The following is a 17,516-nucleotide window of genomic DNA, read 5'->3' as shown; positions in this document are numbered from 1 at the left end:
GACTGTCTCTCCCTGTTTCCAGCTTCAGAAAAATACAAAAAAAAAAAAAGTTGAAACAACTGGAATTCTGTATGAATCATACTATGCGCATTTAACCCTTTGTAAAAGTACTGAAATGTAACTATTTAATAAACTACACTCTGAAATATAATTAATTTCCAATGAAGAAAGATTATGATGAACAACTAAAAGATATTATTAACTCATTAATAAAAAAACAAAGTTATACTTGAATAAAACCCATAATCTTTGGATCTCAGTGCTGATCATAAAGATGTCCCTACTATCAGATTTAAGTACATACACTTTAAAACCAATTAGAGCAAACTGTATTGTTAAGTTCTTAAATTTTTGCAAGTTATGATGATTTGACATCTTAAAAAACCTCTGTCTAGCCAATTCTTAGAGACAGGAAGGGGTTAAAGTGGGAGCAAGCCTTTGATATGGAACTGATGAACCGAATGCTGTGCCATCTCTATCTGGCCCATGCATCCCTGGAGACAGTCTTCCTCTGCTTCAGTTATCCCAGGGCTAGGTTCCAGGCAACTAGGGGTCCCTCCTATAGTTTAGAACCCACAAAAATTATGCAAACTAGCAAATTCTAAACTGGTGCCCTGCTATTCCCTACCATTCCCATGTAAATCCCAAGCAGGCTCTACCCCCAGCTTTCCCCACGCTCCTGCTTCCTTCTTGCCTCCTGACCACCTTGAGCCTGCCCTGTGTGCCTCCTGTTTCTGGGGCCTGTGCGTATAAGCCAGTGGTCCCCAACCTTTTTGGGCCACGGACCGGTTTAATGTTGGAAAATATTTTCATGGACCGGCCTTTAGGGTGGGACGGATAAATGTATCACGTGACCCAGACAAGTGTCAAGAGTGAGTCTTAGAGGGATGTAACAGAGGGAATCTGGTCATTTTTTAAAAATAAAACATCGTTCAGACTTAAATATAAATAAAACGGAAATAATGTAAGTTATTTATTCTTTCTCTGTGGACTGGTACCAAATGGCCCACGGACCGGTACCGGTGTGCGGCCTGGGGACCACTGGAAGCTTTTGTTTTCCTGAGCCTCTCCTGTGTCTCCTCCAGCAGCCGCACCTCACAGAACACAAACAACAGGCCAATCTATGCTCTATCTGTACGATTGTTTTTAAGTTGTATGCACATTTAAAAGATCGGTTATCCTCCCCCTCCCAACTTCCAGATTCTTGTAGACATTGGCTAATAGGACAAAAAACTTCCTTTCTCCCCCCTAGTACAGATTAACTAAAGAGTACATGTCTATGTCCACTTTGAAAATTATCTTAATTTTGCCATTATTTTCTCAAGTTTAACTCTGGCATAAAGGATACCATCTAAAATAAATGAGGTACATAAAGAAGAGTAGAAATTAAATACCCACCTGTGAAGGTGTACTGGTAAGTTCCATCTTTTCTTGTGATTTCTCCTTTGCTAGTCGAGCAGCTTCTTTAAATTCCTGAAATTTGTCTGCAAACTGAATACATAAAGACTATATATATTAACCAAATGAAAATTTGGTTACAATGCTCACATTTATCTTAGTTTTCTTTTATTTTCTCAATAACTGACTCTTATACAAGCAACTTACCCCTCAAATCAATTACAAGTGTAATGTGAAAATGACAGAAAAAGAAACCAAATACCAAAACATTTGTACACTGGAAAGTATTTTGACAAATCTCATTCAGAAACATCCCAGTATAACTAAGGTAGAACCTGGTCTCAGGTAATCTACCTGTGTCCCTCCTTGGTTATTCAGATATACTTTACGAAGACAAGGTGGGAGGGTTACAGGGTGGGAGTGGAATCAGTAAACACGGGGATACTAAGTTTGTTTATCATGGAAAAAACTGAATCTCTTAAATAGTGACTCCTAAACATCTCAGTATTTGGAGCATGCTTTTAACTTTTACTATAATATAAACTCTTCTATTAAGCAAGGCACAATATTATCAACAATACAAACAGCAACACTGACTATTATCACTAACTAGCAATAATAAAACTTATTTTCTAAAGATTTCCTAAACAGCTAATGTACAGCAGCAGAAGGAATAATACAGTTCAGGAGATAATAATACTTTGTCTCAGGACAAAGGTCTCTGGATTGGTAAAAAAAAATTACTGTACATAAAATGCTAATTCTTAGCAACTCATAGAAATCTATAAACGTCATGGCCACATATAGTATCTATCTATATTTTGGAAGTAGATACTACTAGCTTATTGCTTTTCTCAGAGAAAGTAAGTTAGGGCCATAAAATAACCAAGTTTAAAATGTTAAAATCTCTATGTAACTTAAAATGCCTTTTAGAGTTGGCAATAAAAATATGAAATTATAGTCCCCACCCCATGAGCCAAACCTGATTTCATTTCCATCTTAGGAAGAAAGCTTTGGTAGCAAAGGCTCATGATATTCTGACCTGCTTTTGGGAGACGGAGGAGGGTTAAAATTAAAGTTGTCATTACAACTTTTCCTTATTGCCTTATACCTTGTCGCCCCTGCCTACACTTTGTAGACCAGGGAAGTGAATCTGTATTACTACACTTCTCTAATTAAACAGAGTATGTCCTTACAGAAAAATAATCTGAATACAAATCTTAAAAGGTCTTATTCACATTGGTGTAAATAAAATAAAAACAAAACCATAATTAAACTCTCTTTATGTAAGCTGTAATATACAGTGTTTTCCTTATACTAATTTTAGCATTCCAAAGTAGTTAATGTTTAAAACCCTTCTCAACTTCATAAAGACCTATGTGATTGCTAATATTTAAAGGCTTAGGTTTCCATGATAACCAAATGCAACTCAGTAAGTACTACGAGCATAGTTGTAATTTTCCTCTTATAACAATCTTAGTAGAACACACATTTCTTCTGATATTGCTGCTCTCCCTTATTATGAGAGGCCTTTGTCTAGAGCTGCCTTCAGAGCCTTCTCTAAACCTTTACAATGCTTTGCATTCATTTATTCATTTCATTTTATTTTAATATTTTTATTTAGAAGTTAAATTTAATGGGGTGACACTGGTCCGCAAGAACACATAGATTTTGGGTAAACATTTATGCATTTTAATAATAAAACAAGCCCAAATATTTACATGTTTGCTTCATTTATGTAAAACATTATAAAGTCTTTATGGGTCCTCTACATTCTATAAAGCATCAACATTAATCTTCAAGATAGCTTGGAAAATAAATCATAATTTTGTCATTTTTGGACCAAAACATTCTGAAGAGACAAATTTCAAGCTCTTGGAACGAAATCTCATTAATAAACTACATTTGGCTCTGAAAGCTAACAGATTGTTTCCTGACAATCAATCTATATGCAGAATACTAGGATTTGCTACCTACTAGTAAGGCTGGTCAAAAGCATATGCTAATCTTAAGAAAAATAAAATTCTTGAGATATAAAGCCATTCCCAGAAAAAAAAACATCAAATGAGAAGAGACAGTAAAACTGACAGAACTTAAAAAACTATTCATTTATTACATTAGCTACTTTCCCAATAACCTGAAAGACACAATGAAAAAGATAGTCAAAATTACTTGGGCTCAAAACTCATTTCATGCATGTTTATTTAAGATAATTCACAATTAGGTTTCTCTGTTAAATTCTGCAAGGGAATATAACTATAGTTTTCTTTGGGGGGAGGGGAGGTTGCTATAGTCTTTAATAGACGATTCCAAAAGAAAAGCTCTAAAAAGGTGCTGAGAGTAACAGCAAAAGTCTTAAAATACATGTTTCATTTCTAAGAAAATTGTTTAAGGATGTCTGTGTCCTGTTATGTTGAGATACTTTGAATCTAAAAGTCATACCTTTACCACAGTTTAAAAAATGTATTTAGAGAATTAGATGAGTGTAAGAGAAACCAAGTCAGGTAATACGTTTGTTTGTTTTAATTAGCCTACAGAGAATTACTTATATTTACCAAGGCAAGTTAAAATAGTCTTAAAATTGAACTTTAAACTACAATTTATATGAAAAAGATAAAACAACAGTGTTAAGGAATGTTTATAACTAAAACAAAAAGAAACAAAGTAGCTTGTTCCATACTTATTTCTTACATGCTCTTTTCATGTGACATCCACTGAACCATCTAGTAATGACCTCAAGTCAATAAATATTCATGGTAATGTAAGGCTTTTAAAAAGAACTCATTTTCAAGCATCTGAATGACTCAAACAATTTAAAGTCATCAGGCCCTGTGTATACCAAAAAATATGTGAACTGTTTCAAATGTAGGGTTATCCTTTTAACTGAATGCTTCAGAGAAGTTTTAAGCATAAATCTTTGGGTCTGGTGAGCACAAAATCTGAAGAGCAGAAGTAATACTCATGTTCCTATCATCTTAGTATCCCAAAATTGTGTCCTCTTTTCCTCACATTCCCTTCCCACGTGACATCCACACAACTCAGGGCACTGCTGGTATAAACACTGCGTGGCTTTTGCTGATTGGTAGGACAACTGTTTTACTTCCAATATTTAACCAGGTGATGCCCTATATTTTATTGGCTTTGCTGGCCACAGTAATTCACTTGGTCACTATGTTCCAAAAGCTCCTCATAGTATCTACTGGGTCACTGTACTGCATCAGAGAACTCAAGAGAAATTCTCTCGCACACAATGCACAATTTTCTTGAAAAGCTAAAACCTGTATCATTATCAGCTTGACGTTTCACAATTCAGAAGAGCTTAGTGTTTACCGATCTTGCAGACCATCTCCAACTGAGGGTGTAAAGTGCTGAGCAAGGTCCATTCTGTTGAAGTGATAATTCCCACCTTTTATTTCTTATCACATACAGAGTTAACCATGCAAATCCTTCTCAATCAGTACTATTTTTAATATGCGCAATGAATTTTCCAATTGACAGTAGAATCCAATTATCTCTTCTTGCTCTAAAGTCACTAGTTCTGAGAATATTAAATTTCTCCTATATTTTATACTCTCTATTCGCTACTATATATACAGCTTACAAAAATTAGGGGATCAGGGAATGTGTAGATACTCCAGTACTTTCACCTTTTGTATAGAGCATTTTCATCAATGAAATAAGTTGGTTTTACATCTCATTTGCATAATCGAACTTTCTTTGACTTGTCATTTGCTTTTCTGATGTTCTTGCTTAATAAAAAAAAAAAATCAAATTTTTTTTTATTGCTTCATATTAATTTTGAAATGTCCCCTAATTTTTGTAAGTAGTATATTTAAGACATCTGACTTGAAGATGAAGATTTCCACTTAGATCTTATGAATTAACTTACCTTTGAAAGATGATGCTCAGAGGAGAATCCCAGTCCATAAACAGTGTTTGCCCGGCTATCAGCCCACTGGCCAAACTTCTGAGATGTCTTAGTAAATGTCATGTTTGGGGTGATGGTGCTATTAATTATTGCCTGAAAAATAAAACAAGCCTAAGTTAATTTATCCAAAATTAGCAAACAAGACATTTAAACACAAGACTATTTGGTTACATAAAATATTTAGTTTTATAAATGAATACATCAATAGAACAAATTTTCTATTTGTACACTAATTTTCTAAAATCCATAATCAAGAATTTTCCTAAAGCTGACTTACCTGAAATATAACAGAAAAGACTTTCATTCAGTAATTTTTCCTTTACTCAAGGGAAAACAAACCCCTACATATCTATACATATAGATATGTAGGGGTTTGTCTTTCTTTTCTCATGAAATTGTATAAATTCATGATATTGAGAATCACTATCACTTGTTTAACACATAGCTTCTTATAAAACTAGTATTTTAGCATGTTATTAAACATTATCTTTGATGACCACTAAAATAGATTTCAACTATTATTATAACATATTAACTTAAAGTTCATTTCCTCTGCCAGTACCATAAAATATAGAATCCATTTTATTTAAGTCATCCAAGGCCCTCCAAAAATGAGAGTACAAAGTGATTCCAATATAATAAAAATCACATTATCAGACCTGTAAGTAGTATTTTGGTGAACTATTAAATGTGGAATGAAAATCAAGCATTTTTAGAACAAAGCTAAATGTTCACCATGTGAACAATATAATGTAAATAGTTATGAGCCACGCAGATAAAGTTATAATAACAAATGTATGTCACCACCTGCTAAAGAAGACAGTAGGAAAGAGAGTGGTCCCTTGCTTTCCCTTACAGACAACAGATATGTTATTTGTTGTTATTTGAGAGCCCTTAACCTCGATTCAGCTTTGCTTTTACGTCTTACAAAATTTATATACTCATATACCTCCTTACTCTTCAATTTAAAAGCTGCTTTTCTTAGCCTATCATTCTAGATTTTGTAAAATGTGGCTAATACATCACTAAATTGAGAGGCTGTCATCAAATGAAAAGACTAAATGGAAAGGAATATATAGTCATCCCCTATATCCACAGTTTTGCTTTCTGAAATTTCAGTCACCTGTAATCAACATAAGTCTGAAAATAATAAATGGAAAATTCCAGAAACAAACAATTCATAAGTTTTAAATTGCACACTTTTCTGACTAGTATGATGAACCCTCTCACAGTCCTCCCTAGGATATTCTTAATCCTCCCTTGTGCAGCATTAGCCACTCTATATGCTACTGGCCCATTAGTCACTTAGCACCTGTCTAGGTCATCAGCTCTACTGTCAAGTGTCACAGTGCATGTCTTCAAGTAACCCTTATTTTACTTAATAATGACCCCAAAATGTGAAAGTAGTGATGCTGGCAATTTGAATATGCCAAAGAAAAGTTGTAAAGTGTATGTTTGTATAGAAAAAAATTTGGTACTATCTGTGGTTTCACGCATCCATTCATGGTCTTGGAAATATCCCCTGTGGATAAGGAGAGACTACTATATTATCAGATGGTAAGGAATCATTAGTTATTCAACTATTTTATTGAATATCTATTTAATGTCAAGTACAACTCTATAAACTTGAGATACAGTGAGGTGATGTAATGTAGATCACATTCTAGAGCAAGAAGAGTCAATCAATGAACAAGTAAATAAATAGCTGACCAATGTAATTTGAGAGAGTGATAAGTGCTTATGAAGACCATAAGACCAGGATGTGATAGAGACCAAAAGGCTAAAGGCACTATTGTAGCTCTGATGGTCCTTGAGTATTCCCTGAGGAAGGTAAAATTGATCTGGGATCTAAGTGTTTTCAAGAAGAACAGGGCATTTAACATTTGATCCTTGTAACTCAGAAAGTTAGGAAGCAAAGGGTTTTACAGCATATAAGATAACTGGCCCATGGGCTGTTGGTCACGGACCTTCAGTTTTAACTGTTTCATATGAGCTTCTTTCTGCTTTTAAGAGTTCCATTTTAATCCCCATTCTAAACCTTTTCTTAAAAAAATCGTTTATTAAACTTCCTTGAATAGAATGCTACAATGACTCCACTTAAAAGAAAAAAATTGGTTCTATAAACATGTCTCTCAATCCCAGAGTTCTTGTCCTTTCAAGGACAAGAGGTAGAAATGCTGTGTCATTACACATCATGTAGTGTCCTGATCCTGGCCCTTGTTCAAACTGGTGTTTCTGCAGGATGATGAGAAAAACTTCAAGCAAACTTTATACACACGGTGAAGGTACTAAGTAAGAACAAAGGGACATTTTCTAGTCAGGGGCACCTAATGACTTTTCAAGTCATTATGTAGTAAAAAATAGAAGTGAGGGTGGTAAGAATAAAAACAGTCAGCCACATCAAATAAACCACTCCTGCTTATATACATTAAGAAGAAAGAAAGAAAAGAAAGAAAGAAAGAAAGAAAGAAAGAAAGAAAGAAAGAAAGAAAGGAAGGAAGGAAGGAGGGAGGGAGGGAGGGAGGGAGGGAGGGAGGGAGGGAGGGAGGGAGGGAAATGAAAGGAGGGAAGCAGGGAAGGAAGAAAGGAAGGAAGGAGGTAAGAAAGGAAGGAAGGAGGGAGGGAGGAAGGGAAATGAGGGAGGGAGGGAGGGAGGGAGGGAGAGAGGGAGGGAGGGAGGGAAGAAGAAGGAAGGAAGGGAGGGAGGGAGGGAGGGAGGGAGGGAGGGAGGGAGGGAGGAAGGAAGGAAGGAAGGAAGGAAGGAAGGAAGGAAGGAAGGAGAAAAGAAAGAAAAAAGAAAAAGGAAAACAATGACTCCTGCAGGGAACTATCATAAACAACATCGGCTTAGAAAAGTAAACAGAAAATGGGAAATATGGCCATTTTCCAGAGTATTTTCTCAACCCCTTGAGATTTTGTTTCATGGCTATTGTTGACAGTTTGGCTCAAATAAACTCATAAAAACCCTTACAGTTCTGTATATTTCTTATGTTGACATATTTAAGGTTAATTTTCTATAAGTTTCTAATTAAAACAATGTATTTCCTTTTCCTACCATATTCAATTTTTTATTGCAAAAATGATCAGGAAATAGAAATGTTAAAGCTAACAATATTGACTAGCTTTTCCAGTTTGAATGCTCAGTTCTTTGACTTAAGAGTCTTACTCGGCAAATGACGTCAGAGAAATGGCAGTGTGAGAGATACTCCTGATCTTCCCCCCTTGAGCTTTCAACAAATTAAACAACTATAACACAGCAAATGAACCCCCAAGTGGACTATAAAGGTGGGATGGTGTGAAAAGGGTGGTGGAAGATAAAATACAACTGTTTTGGGCTTTGGTGAGGAGAGGAGACAAACCAGAAGTGACTGGTTTATTTTTCCTCTGCTGGACTATGGGGAGGAGGGAAGCTCAGGCTGTCTGGATTTTGTCTGAAGGGTATGGAGAGGGGAAACTCAGAGTGACTGGGTCTCCCTCTACTGGGAGAAGTGGTAAGATAGAGGGGCAAAAGTGGAGATAAACCAAAGCTGCCAGAGTACAGGGTCACGGCCAGTGTTCCTTGGCAGAGAAAGAGAAAGCTAAAGTGTGGCCCCCCACCTCCTTCATCTCCCAGTACTTAGAGTGGCAGAGACAAACCCCACACCTAGCTCTCCAGAGCCACTCTCTTGAAGACCAGAGGTACTCCACATCCAGTCCCCAGTCCACTGAGATGTGGGAAAAAGCACCCAGAAGCCTGAGATTGCCACTGTTAGAGCCGTAGAGCCCTCACAACATGCCCCACCCACCAACGCAACAATGGCCTCACCTACATCACTGCAACAGCAACATCTGAGCAGACAGCCCAGGAACTTCACAGAGCTAAAAGCTGTAATACAGCAAAACCTACTGGAAGAAACCTCTCAAAACCAAAATTTATTTTTCCCCCCCTTTTTCATTTTTTTCCTTCTTATTCTTTTTTTTTTCATTTTTGAATTTCACTTTTTATAATATTTATATTTTTATTCTTATATTTTTGTGAGTGTTTTGCTTTTGATTTTTTATTTGCTTTCAATCGTCTTTCCTGTAGTTTTTCTTCTTTACTTATCATAATTTTTATATTTCTCATTGTATTTTTTCAAAATTTTTAGTTGTTCTTTTGTTAGGATTCTTAACAATACAACTCCCAAATTCCATCAAGGAAGAAAAAACTGAATACCATGGCTACACAAGACAGAGACGTATTTCAGAAAGAAAATGAAAAGATCTCTAGAAAAAAACCCTCAATCACATGGAAGCCTTGGAGTTAAATGATAGAGAATTCAAAATTGAAGTTCTGAAAATACTCAACAAGATGTGAGAAGACATCAATAGGCAACTTAATGAGCTCAGAAAACAAAAATTAATGAACAAAATGAATACCTCACCAAGAAGACTGAAACTTTAAAAACAGAGATGAATTGGCCCGGGCGCTGAGGATGGCTCCATTGCCTCTGCCTCAGGCGCTAGAATGGCTCTGATTGCAGCAGAGCGACACCCCAAAATGGGCAGAGCATTGCCCCCTGGTTGGCGTGCTGGGTGGATCCCGGTCGGGTGCATGCGGGAGTCTGTCTGACTGCCTCCCCATTTCCAGCTTCAGAAAAATACAAAAAAAAAAAAAAAAAAAAAAAAAAAAGATTAAAAACAGAGATGAAGAACTCAATACGTGAACTGAAGACTTATGTAGCAAGTTTGGCTAATAGAACAAGCCAGAGAGAGGAAAGAATCAATGACAGAGAAGACACAATTAGAGATGCTACAGAAAAGAAGGGAAGACTCATGAATTAAAAAAACTAAGAGAGCGCTATAAGAATTGCCTGACTCTATCAGAAAGAACAATATAAGAATAATGAGTAAATCAAAAGGAGAAGAGAGAAAGAAGAGGATGGAGAGCTTATTCAAACAAATAATTGATGAGAATTTCCCAAACCTATGGAAAGAGAGCCTCAAATCCAAGAAGCAAACAGAATGCCGAGTTACCACAACCCAAATAGACCTACACCAAGGCACATTGTAATAAAATTGTCAAAAATCAATGACAAAGAAAGAATTCTCAAGGCAGCTAGGGAAAAGAAGACCATAACATATAAAGAAAAGCCCATTAGGTTATCATCAAACTTCTCAGCAGAAATTCTACAAACCAGAAGAGAGTGGATTCAAACATTTAAGGTACTAAAAGAAAGAAATTAACAGCCAGGTATACTATATCCATCAGTCATCCTTCAAATATGAAGGAGAAATAAAAACATTTCCAGACATACAGAAGCTGACGAAATTTATCACCAGAACACTCCCACTGCAGGAAATACTCAAGAGGGTTATTCAACCAGACACAAAGAACAAAACAAATCAAAACTACAAGTAAAAGTTCCAACAAGGTCACAATAAAAACAAGGATAATCTGTGACAACAATAACATAAACGGGGAGGATAAAGATCAGCAGTAACAAAGGCGATGAAGTGCAGAAGCACTCATATGACAAAGGACTCTTGTACATATGAACATTTTTTTCTTAACCTAATGGTAAACACCCACAAAAAGCCACGACTGAAACACACAGGTTAAAAACAGAAGAAACAGGGGAAAGAAGTATGGGAATACCATCAAACAAAAATAACTGACAGCCTGACCAGGTGGCGGCGCAGTGGATAGCGCGTCGGACTGGGATGTAGAGGACCCAGGTTCGAGACTCCAAGGTCGCCAGTTTGAGTGCAGGCTCATTTGGTTTGAGCAGAGCTCACCAGCTTGGACCCAAGGTCGCTGGCTCGAGCAAGGGGTTACTCGGTCTCCTGTAGCCCCACAGTCAAGACACATATGAGAAAGCAATCAATGAACAACTAAGGTGCCGCAACGAAAAACTAATGATTGATGCTTCTCATCTCTCTTCATTCCTGACTGTCTGTCCCTATCTATCCCTCTCTCTGACCCTCTGTCTCTGTAAAAAAAAAAAAAAAAAAAAAAAATAACTGACAGAAACAAAAAAAGAACCAAACAGGACACAGATCTACACTTCTTAATACATATGCACTGAACATGCACTGAACCAGGGAGCACATACAAGACACTTACTGACTGATTAAAAATAAAGGTAGACAGAAACACAGTCATACTTAGAGATTTCAACACACCATTGGCGAATTTAGATAGATCTTCCAAACAGAAATTCAATCAAGAAATATTGGACATAAACAACACTCTGGACCAAGTGGACATAATAGACATTTACAGAATATTTCATCCCAAAACATCAAAATATACCTTCTTCTCCAGTGTTCATGGAACATTCTCAAGGACAGACCATATGTTGGGCCACAAAACTAACATCAACAAATTCAGAGAGATTAATATTATATCAAGTATATTTTCTGACCATAACGCTTTGAAATTAGAATTCAATGTAAAAAGGCCTGACCAGGAGGTGGCACAGTGAATAGAGCATTGGACTGGGATGTGGAAGGACCCAGGTTCGAGACCCCGAGGTCGCCAGCTTGAGCGCGGGCTCATCTGGCTTGAGCAAAAGCTCACCAGCTTGGACCCAGGGCCGCTGGCTCCAGCAAGGGATTATTCAGTCTGCTGAAGGCCCGCGGTCAAGGCACATATGAGAAAGCAATCAATGAACAACTAAGATGTCGCAACGCGCAATGAAAAACTGATGATTGATGCTTCTCATCTCTCGCCATTCCTGTCTGTCTATCCCTCTGACTCTCTCTCTGTCTCTGTAAAAAAAAAAGAAAGAAAAGAATTTGATGTAAAAAGGAAGTCAAGAAACCCACAAAAATATGGAAACAACAAGATTCCTCTAAAAAATGACTGGGTCAAATTAGAAATAAAAGCAGAGATCAAAAGGTATATACAGACAAATGAAAATGACAACACGATATATCAAAACTTCTGGGATGCAGGAAAAGCAGTAGTGAGAGGGAAGTTTATATCATTACAGGCTTATATCAAGAAACAAGAGAAATCCCAGGTAAACACCTTAAGGAACTAGAAAAGGAACAAAGGCAACCCAACGTCAACAGAAGAAATGAAATAGTAAAAATTACAGCAGAACTAAATGAAATAGAGAACAACAAGAACAACAAAAAAACTATAAAAAATTAATATAACAAAGAGCTGGTTCTTTGAAAATAACAATAAAACCACTGTCTAGACCCATGATGGTGAACCTTTTAATAAAATGGACCACTTTTGCAGTGCTGGTCAACCTGGTTCCTCCCGCCCACTAGTGGGCGTTCCAGCTTTCATGGTGGGCCAATCACAGCACCGTTTGGTTGCTCTGCTACCGCACACCAGGAAAACTGGAACATTCACTAGTGGGCGGGAGGGACCAGGTTGACCAGCACTGCAAAAGTGGGCGGTTTTTATAAAAAGGTTCACCATCATGGGTCTAGACTCACCTAAAGGAAACGGATAAATTCCTAGAACTATACTATCTTCCTAGGCTGAGTCACAAAGAAGTAGAAACCCTAAAAAAACTTATAAGCAGGGCGGAAATAAACACAACTATCAAAAACCTCCCCAAACACAAAAATCGAGGACCAGATAGTTACACTACTGAATTCTACCAAACATTCAAAGAAGATTTGGTTCCTATCCTTCTCAAAATCTTCCAAAAAACTGAAGAAGCAATACTTTCCAACACATTTTATGAGGCCAACATAACCGTCATAACAAAACCTGGCAAGAATAACACACAAAAAGAAAACTACAGACCAATATCTCTAATGAATACATGCAAAAATCCTAAACAAAATACTAGCAAATCAAATACAACAACACATTAAATAAAATAATAGGTCCTGGCTGGTTAGTTCAGCCCGGCGTGTAGAAGTCTGGGTTCAATTCCCGGTCAGGGCACACAGGAGAAGTGCCCATCTGCTTCTCTACCCTTCCCCTCTCCTTCCTCTCTACCCCTCCCACAGCCAAGGTTCCATTGGAGCAAAAGTTGGCCCAGTTGCTGAGGATGGCTCCATGGCCTCCGCCTTAGGCGCTGGAATGGCTCCGGTTGCTATGGAGCAACGCCCCAGATGGGCAGTGCATCGCCCCCTAGTGGGCATGCCAGGTGGATCCCGGTAGGGTGAATGCAGGAGTCTGTCTCTCTGCCTCCCCACTTCTCACTTCAGAAAAATACAAAAAACAACAACAAAAAATCACAATCAAGTGGGATTCATTCCAGGAGTACAAGGATGCTTCAAGATACAGAAACTCCTCAATGTAATACACCACATCAAAAAAACATAGAACAAAAGCCATACGATCCTATCAATAGATGCAGAAAAGGCATTCGATAAGATACTACATCCATTTATGTTTAAAACACTCAATAAAATTGCAATAGAAGAATAGTACCTCAACATAATAAAGGCCATATATGACAAACCATCAGCTAATAACATACTAAATGGTAAAAAAAAAAAAAAAAAAAAGGGCTTTTCCTCTAAAGTCAGGAACAAAACATGGCTACCCACTCTCTCCACTCTTATTCAACATAGTTCTGCAAGTTTTGGTCAGAGCGATCAGGCAAGAGAAAGAAATAAAAGGCATTCATATAGGGAAATAAGTAAAGGTACCACTTTTTGCAGATGGCATGATCCTGTATTTAGAAAACCCCAAAGACTCCACCAAAAAACTATTAGAAACAATAAATCAATATAGTCAAGTCACAGGATACAAAATCAATATACAAAAGTCTACTGCTTTTCTGTCTGTCAACAGTGAAACTTTGGAAAGTAAACTAAAAAAGGAATTCCTTTTACAATTGCAACAAAAAAAAATAAAGTACCTAGGAATAAACCTAACAAAGGATGTGAAGGGCCTATATATTGAAAACTACAAAACATTATTGAAAGAACTTGAGAAAAACCATGAAATGGAAAAATATTCCATGTTCATGGCTTGGAAGAATCAACAGTTAAAATGGTCATATTACCCAAGGCAATATACAAATTTAATGAAATTCCCATCAAAATCCCAGTGTCATTCTTCAAAGAAATAGAACAAAAATTACCAGGTTTGTATGGAATCATAAAAAACCTAGAATACCCAAAGCAATCCTGAGGAGAAAGAATGAGGGAGGTATCATACTACCTGACTTCAAATCATACTATAGAGCCACGATAATCAAAACAGCATCATCTTGGCAGAAAAACAGACATACAAACCAAAGAAACAGAACTGAAAGCCCAGAAATAAAACCATACATATATGAACAAATCATCTTCGACAAAGGAGCCAAAAGCACACATGGAGAAAAAAAAGCTTCTTCAACAAATGGTGCTAGGAAAACTGGAAAACCACAGGCAAAAGAATGAAACTTGACTACAGTTTGTCCCCTGCACAAAAATTAATTCAAAATGGATCAAACACCTAAATATAAGATCTGAAACTATACATTACACAGAAGAAAACATAAGTACTAAGCTCATGGACCTTGGCCACAGAGAACAATTTACAAATTTGACCCAAAAGGAAGGGAAGTAAAGGCAAAAATAAATGAATGGAACTATATCAAATCAAAAAGTTTCTGCACAGCAAAAGAAACTGACAACAAAACAAACAGGCAGCCAACTAAATGGGAGATGATACTTCAAACAACAGCTCAGATAAGGGGTTAATATCCAAAATATATAAAGAATTCACAAAGCTCAGCAACAACAAGCAAACAATCCAATTAAAAAATGGGGAGAAGGGCCCTGGCCGGTTGGCTCAGTGGTAGAGCGTCGGCCTGGCATGCAGAAGTCCCGGGTTCGATTCCCGGCCAGGGCACACAGGGGAAGCGCCCATCTGCTTCTCCACCCCTCCCCCTCTCCTTCCTCTCTGTCTCTCTCTTCCCCTCCCGTAGCTGAGGCTCCATTGGAGCAAAGATGGCCCGGGTGCTGGGGATGACTCCTTGGCCTCTGCCCCAGGCGCTAGAGTGACTCTGGTTGCAACAGAGCGAGGCTCCGGAGGGGCAAAGCATCGCCCCCGGTGGGCAGAGCGTCGCCCCCTGGTGGGCGTGCCGGGTGGATCCCAGTTGGGTGCATGCGGGAGTCTGTCTGACTGTCTCTCCCCATTTCCAGCTTCAGAAAAATACAAAAACAAAAACAAAACAAAAAAAAATGGGGAGAGGACCTGAACAGACACTTCCCCAAAGAGGACATACAAATGACCAACAAGTATATGAAAAGATGCTCATCTTCACTAGCTATTCGAGAAATGGAAATCAAAACTACCTTACACCTTTCAGATTGGCTATTATCAACAAGACAGATAGTAACAAGTGTTGGAGAGGCTGTAGAGAAAAAGAACCCTCATTCACTGCTGGTGAGAATGTAAATTAGGACAGCCATTATGGAAGAAGAATGGTGGTTCCTCAAAAAATTAAGAATAGAACTACCATATGACGCAGCAATTCCTCTACTGGCTATCTACCCCCAAAACTCAAAAATATTGGTACATAAAGACACATGCAGCCCCATGTTCATCACAGCATTATTCACAGTGGCCAAGACATGAAAACAACCAAAATGTCCCTCAACAGAGGATTGGGTAAAGAAGATGTGGTACATATATAATATAAAATGGAATACTGTACTCAGCCATAAGAAACGATGACAAAGTGACATTTACAATAACATGGATGGACCTTGAGAACATTATACTGAGTGAAACAAGTCAATCAGAAAAAGCTAAGAACTGTATGAGTTCACACACAGGTAGGATATAAAACAGATTTACAGACATAGATAAAAGTGGTTACCAGGGGGAAAGGAATGTTGGGGAAGGGGATGGGGACATAAGTGAATGGGGAGCAGAGGGGGGTGGGAGAAAGGGTAGAAAGTGACGGAAAATATTTGACTTTGGGTGATGGGTATACAACATAATCAACAGTTCAAATGCTATAGAAATGTTCACCTGAAACCTATGTACTCTTTTTGATCAATGTCACCCTGTTAAAGTTAATTTTCCAAATAAAATTTTTTTAAAAATTAAAAAAGAAAAAGGAAAAATAGTGAGAAATGTGATAGGAAAAATAACTGTTACAGTGGTTAGATTTCATTAAAAGAAACAAAACTTTTTCACAGGAGTTTTTAAGAGCCTAAAAATTACAAGCTGCAAAGTACATTCAAAAATGGAAATGCCAGAAGCAGTAGTTCGTGTTGCTTCAGGAGGAGGGTACCCAAGGCTATTCCATCAGATGGGACCTGGGGTTACTTCAGGTGAACTTCACTTTTATATACCATTTAACTTTCCTGTCTAATAAAATGACGTTTTATCTGTTTTCTGGACCAAAAGAGAAATACAGATTATATAGAACTGAAGGTATGAATCAGGGAAAAGTAACACTAGAGCCTGAATTAATAAGTAGTATCTGTTAATTTCACTAAATAGTTACAAAAGATGACAAAATTATTCCTCATTAAAAGAACCTTCACAGGCCTTGGCTGGTTTGCTCAGTGGCAGAGCGTCAGCCCAGTGTGTGGAAGTCCCAAGTTCAATTCCCAGTTGGCACACAGAAGTGACCATCTGCTTCTCCACCATTCTCCCCTCCCCTTTCTATCTCTCTCTTCCCCTCTTGCAGCCATGCTCAGTTGGAGCAAGTTGGCCCTGGGTGCTGAGGATGGCTCCATAGCCTTTGTCTCAGGTGCTAAAATAGCTCTGTTGCTGAGCAACAGTCCAAGATGGGCAGAGCATCACACAGTAGGCAGCTTGCTGGGTGGATCCTGGTTGGGGTGCATGCAGGAGCCTGTCTCTCTGCTTCTTAATGAAAAAAAATTAAAAAAAAAAAAAAACCTTCACAGAAATGAAGTGAGAAATGTGATAGGAAAAATAACTGTTACAGTGGTTAGATTTCATTAAAAGAAACAAAACAAAACTTTTTCACAGGAGTTTTTAAGAGCCTAAAAATTACAAGCTGCAAAGTACATTCAAAAATGGAAATGCCAGGCCCTGGCCGGTTGGCTCAGCGGTAGAGCGTCGGCCTAGCGTGCGGAGGACCCGGGTTCGATTCCCGGCCAGGGCACACAGGAGAAGCGCCCATTTGCTTCTCCACCCCTCCGCCGCGCTTTCCTCTCTGTCTCTCTCTTCCCCTCCCGCAGCCAAGGCTCCATTGGAGCAAAGATGGCCCGGGCGCTGGGGATGGCTCCTCGGCCTCTGCCCCAGGCGCTAGAGTGGCTCTGGTCGCAATATGGC

General features: G+C 38.0%; 1 protein-coding gene across 1 annotated transcript in view; it reads right to left on the bottom strand.

Annotated features, from left to right (window-relative positions):
• HOMER1 (homer scaffold protein 1) overlaps nt 1-17,516 on the bottom strand; it is a 158,236-nt gene that overhangs the window by 87,187 nt on the left and 53,533 nt on the right. The window contains exons 3-4 of the mRNA XM_066381690.1: nt 5,288-5,419; nt 1,399-1,491 (exon numbers count right to left, since the gene is read on the bottom strand). Of these exons, the coding sequence (XP_066237787.1) occupies nt 1,399-1,491; nt 5,288-5,419 (225 nt within the window). The remainder of the gene's footprint in view (nt 1-1,398; nt 1,492-5,287; nt 5,420-17,516) is intronic.

Source organism: Saccopteryx leptura, chromosome 4, assembly GCF_036850995.1.
Source record: "Saccopteryx leptura isolate mSacLep1 chromosome 4, mSacLep1_pri_phased_curated, whole genome shotgun sequence".
NCBI classification, from domain to species: Eukaryota; Metazoa; Chordata; class Mammalia; order Chiroptera; family Emballonuridae; genus Saccopteryx; species Saccopteryx leptura.
Note: the sequence above shows the minus strand (reverse complement) of the source record. Positions and strands in the feature narration are given on the sequence as shown.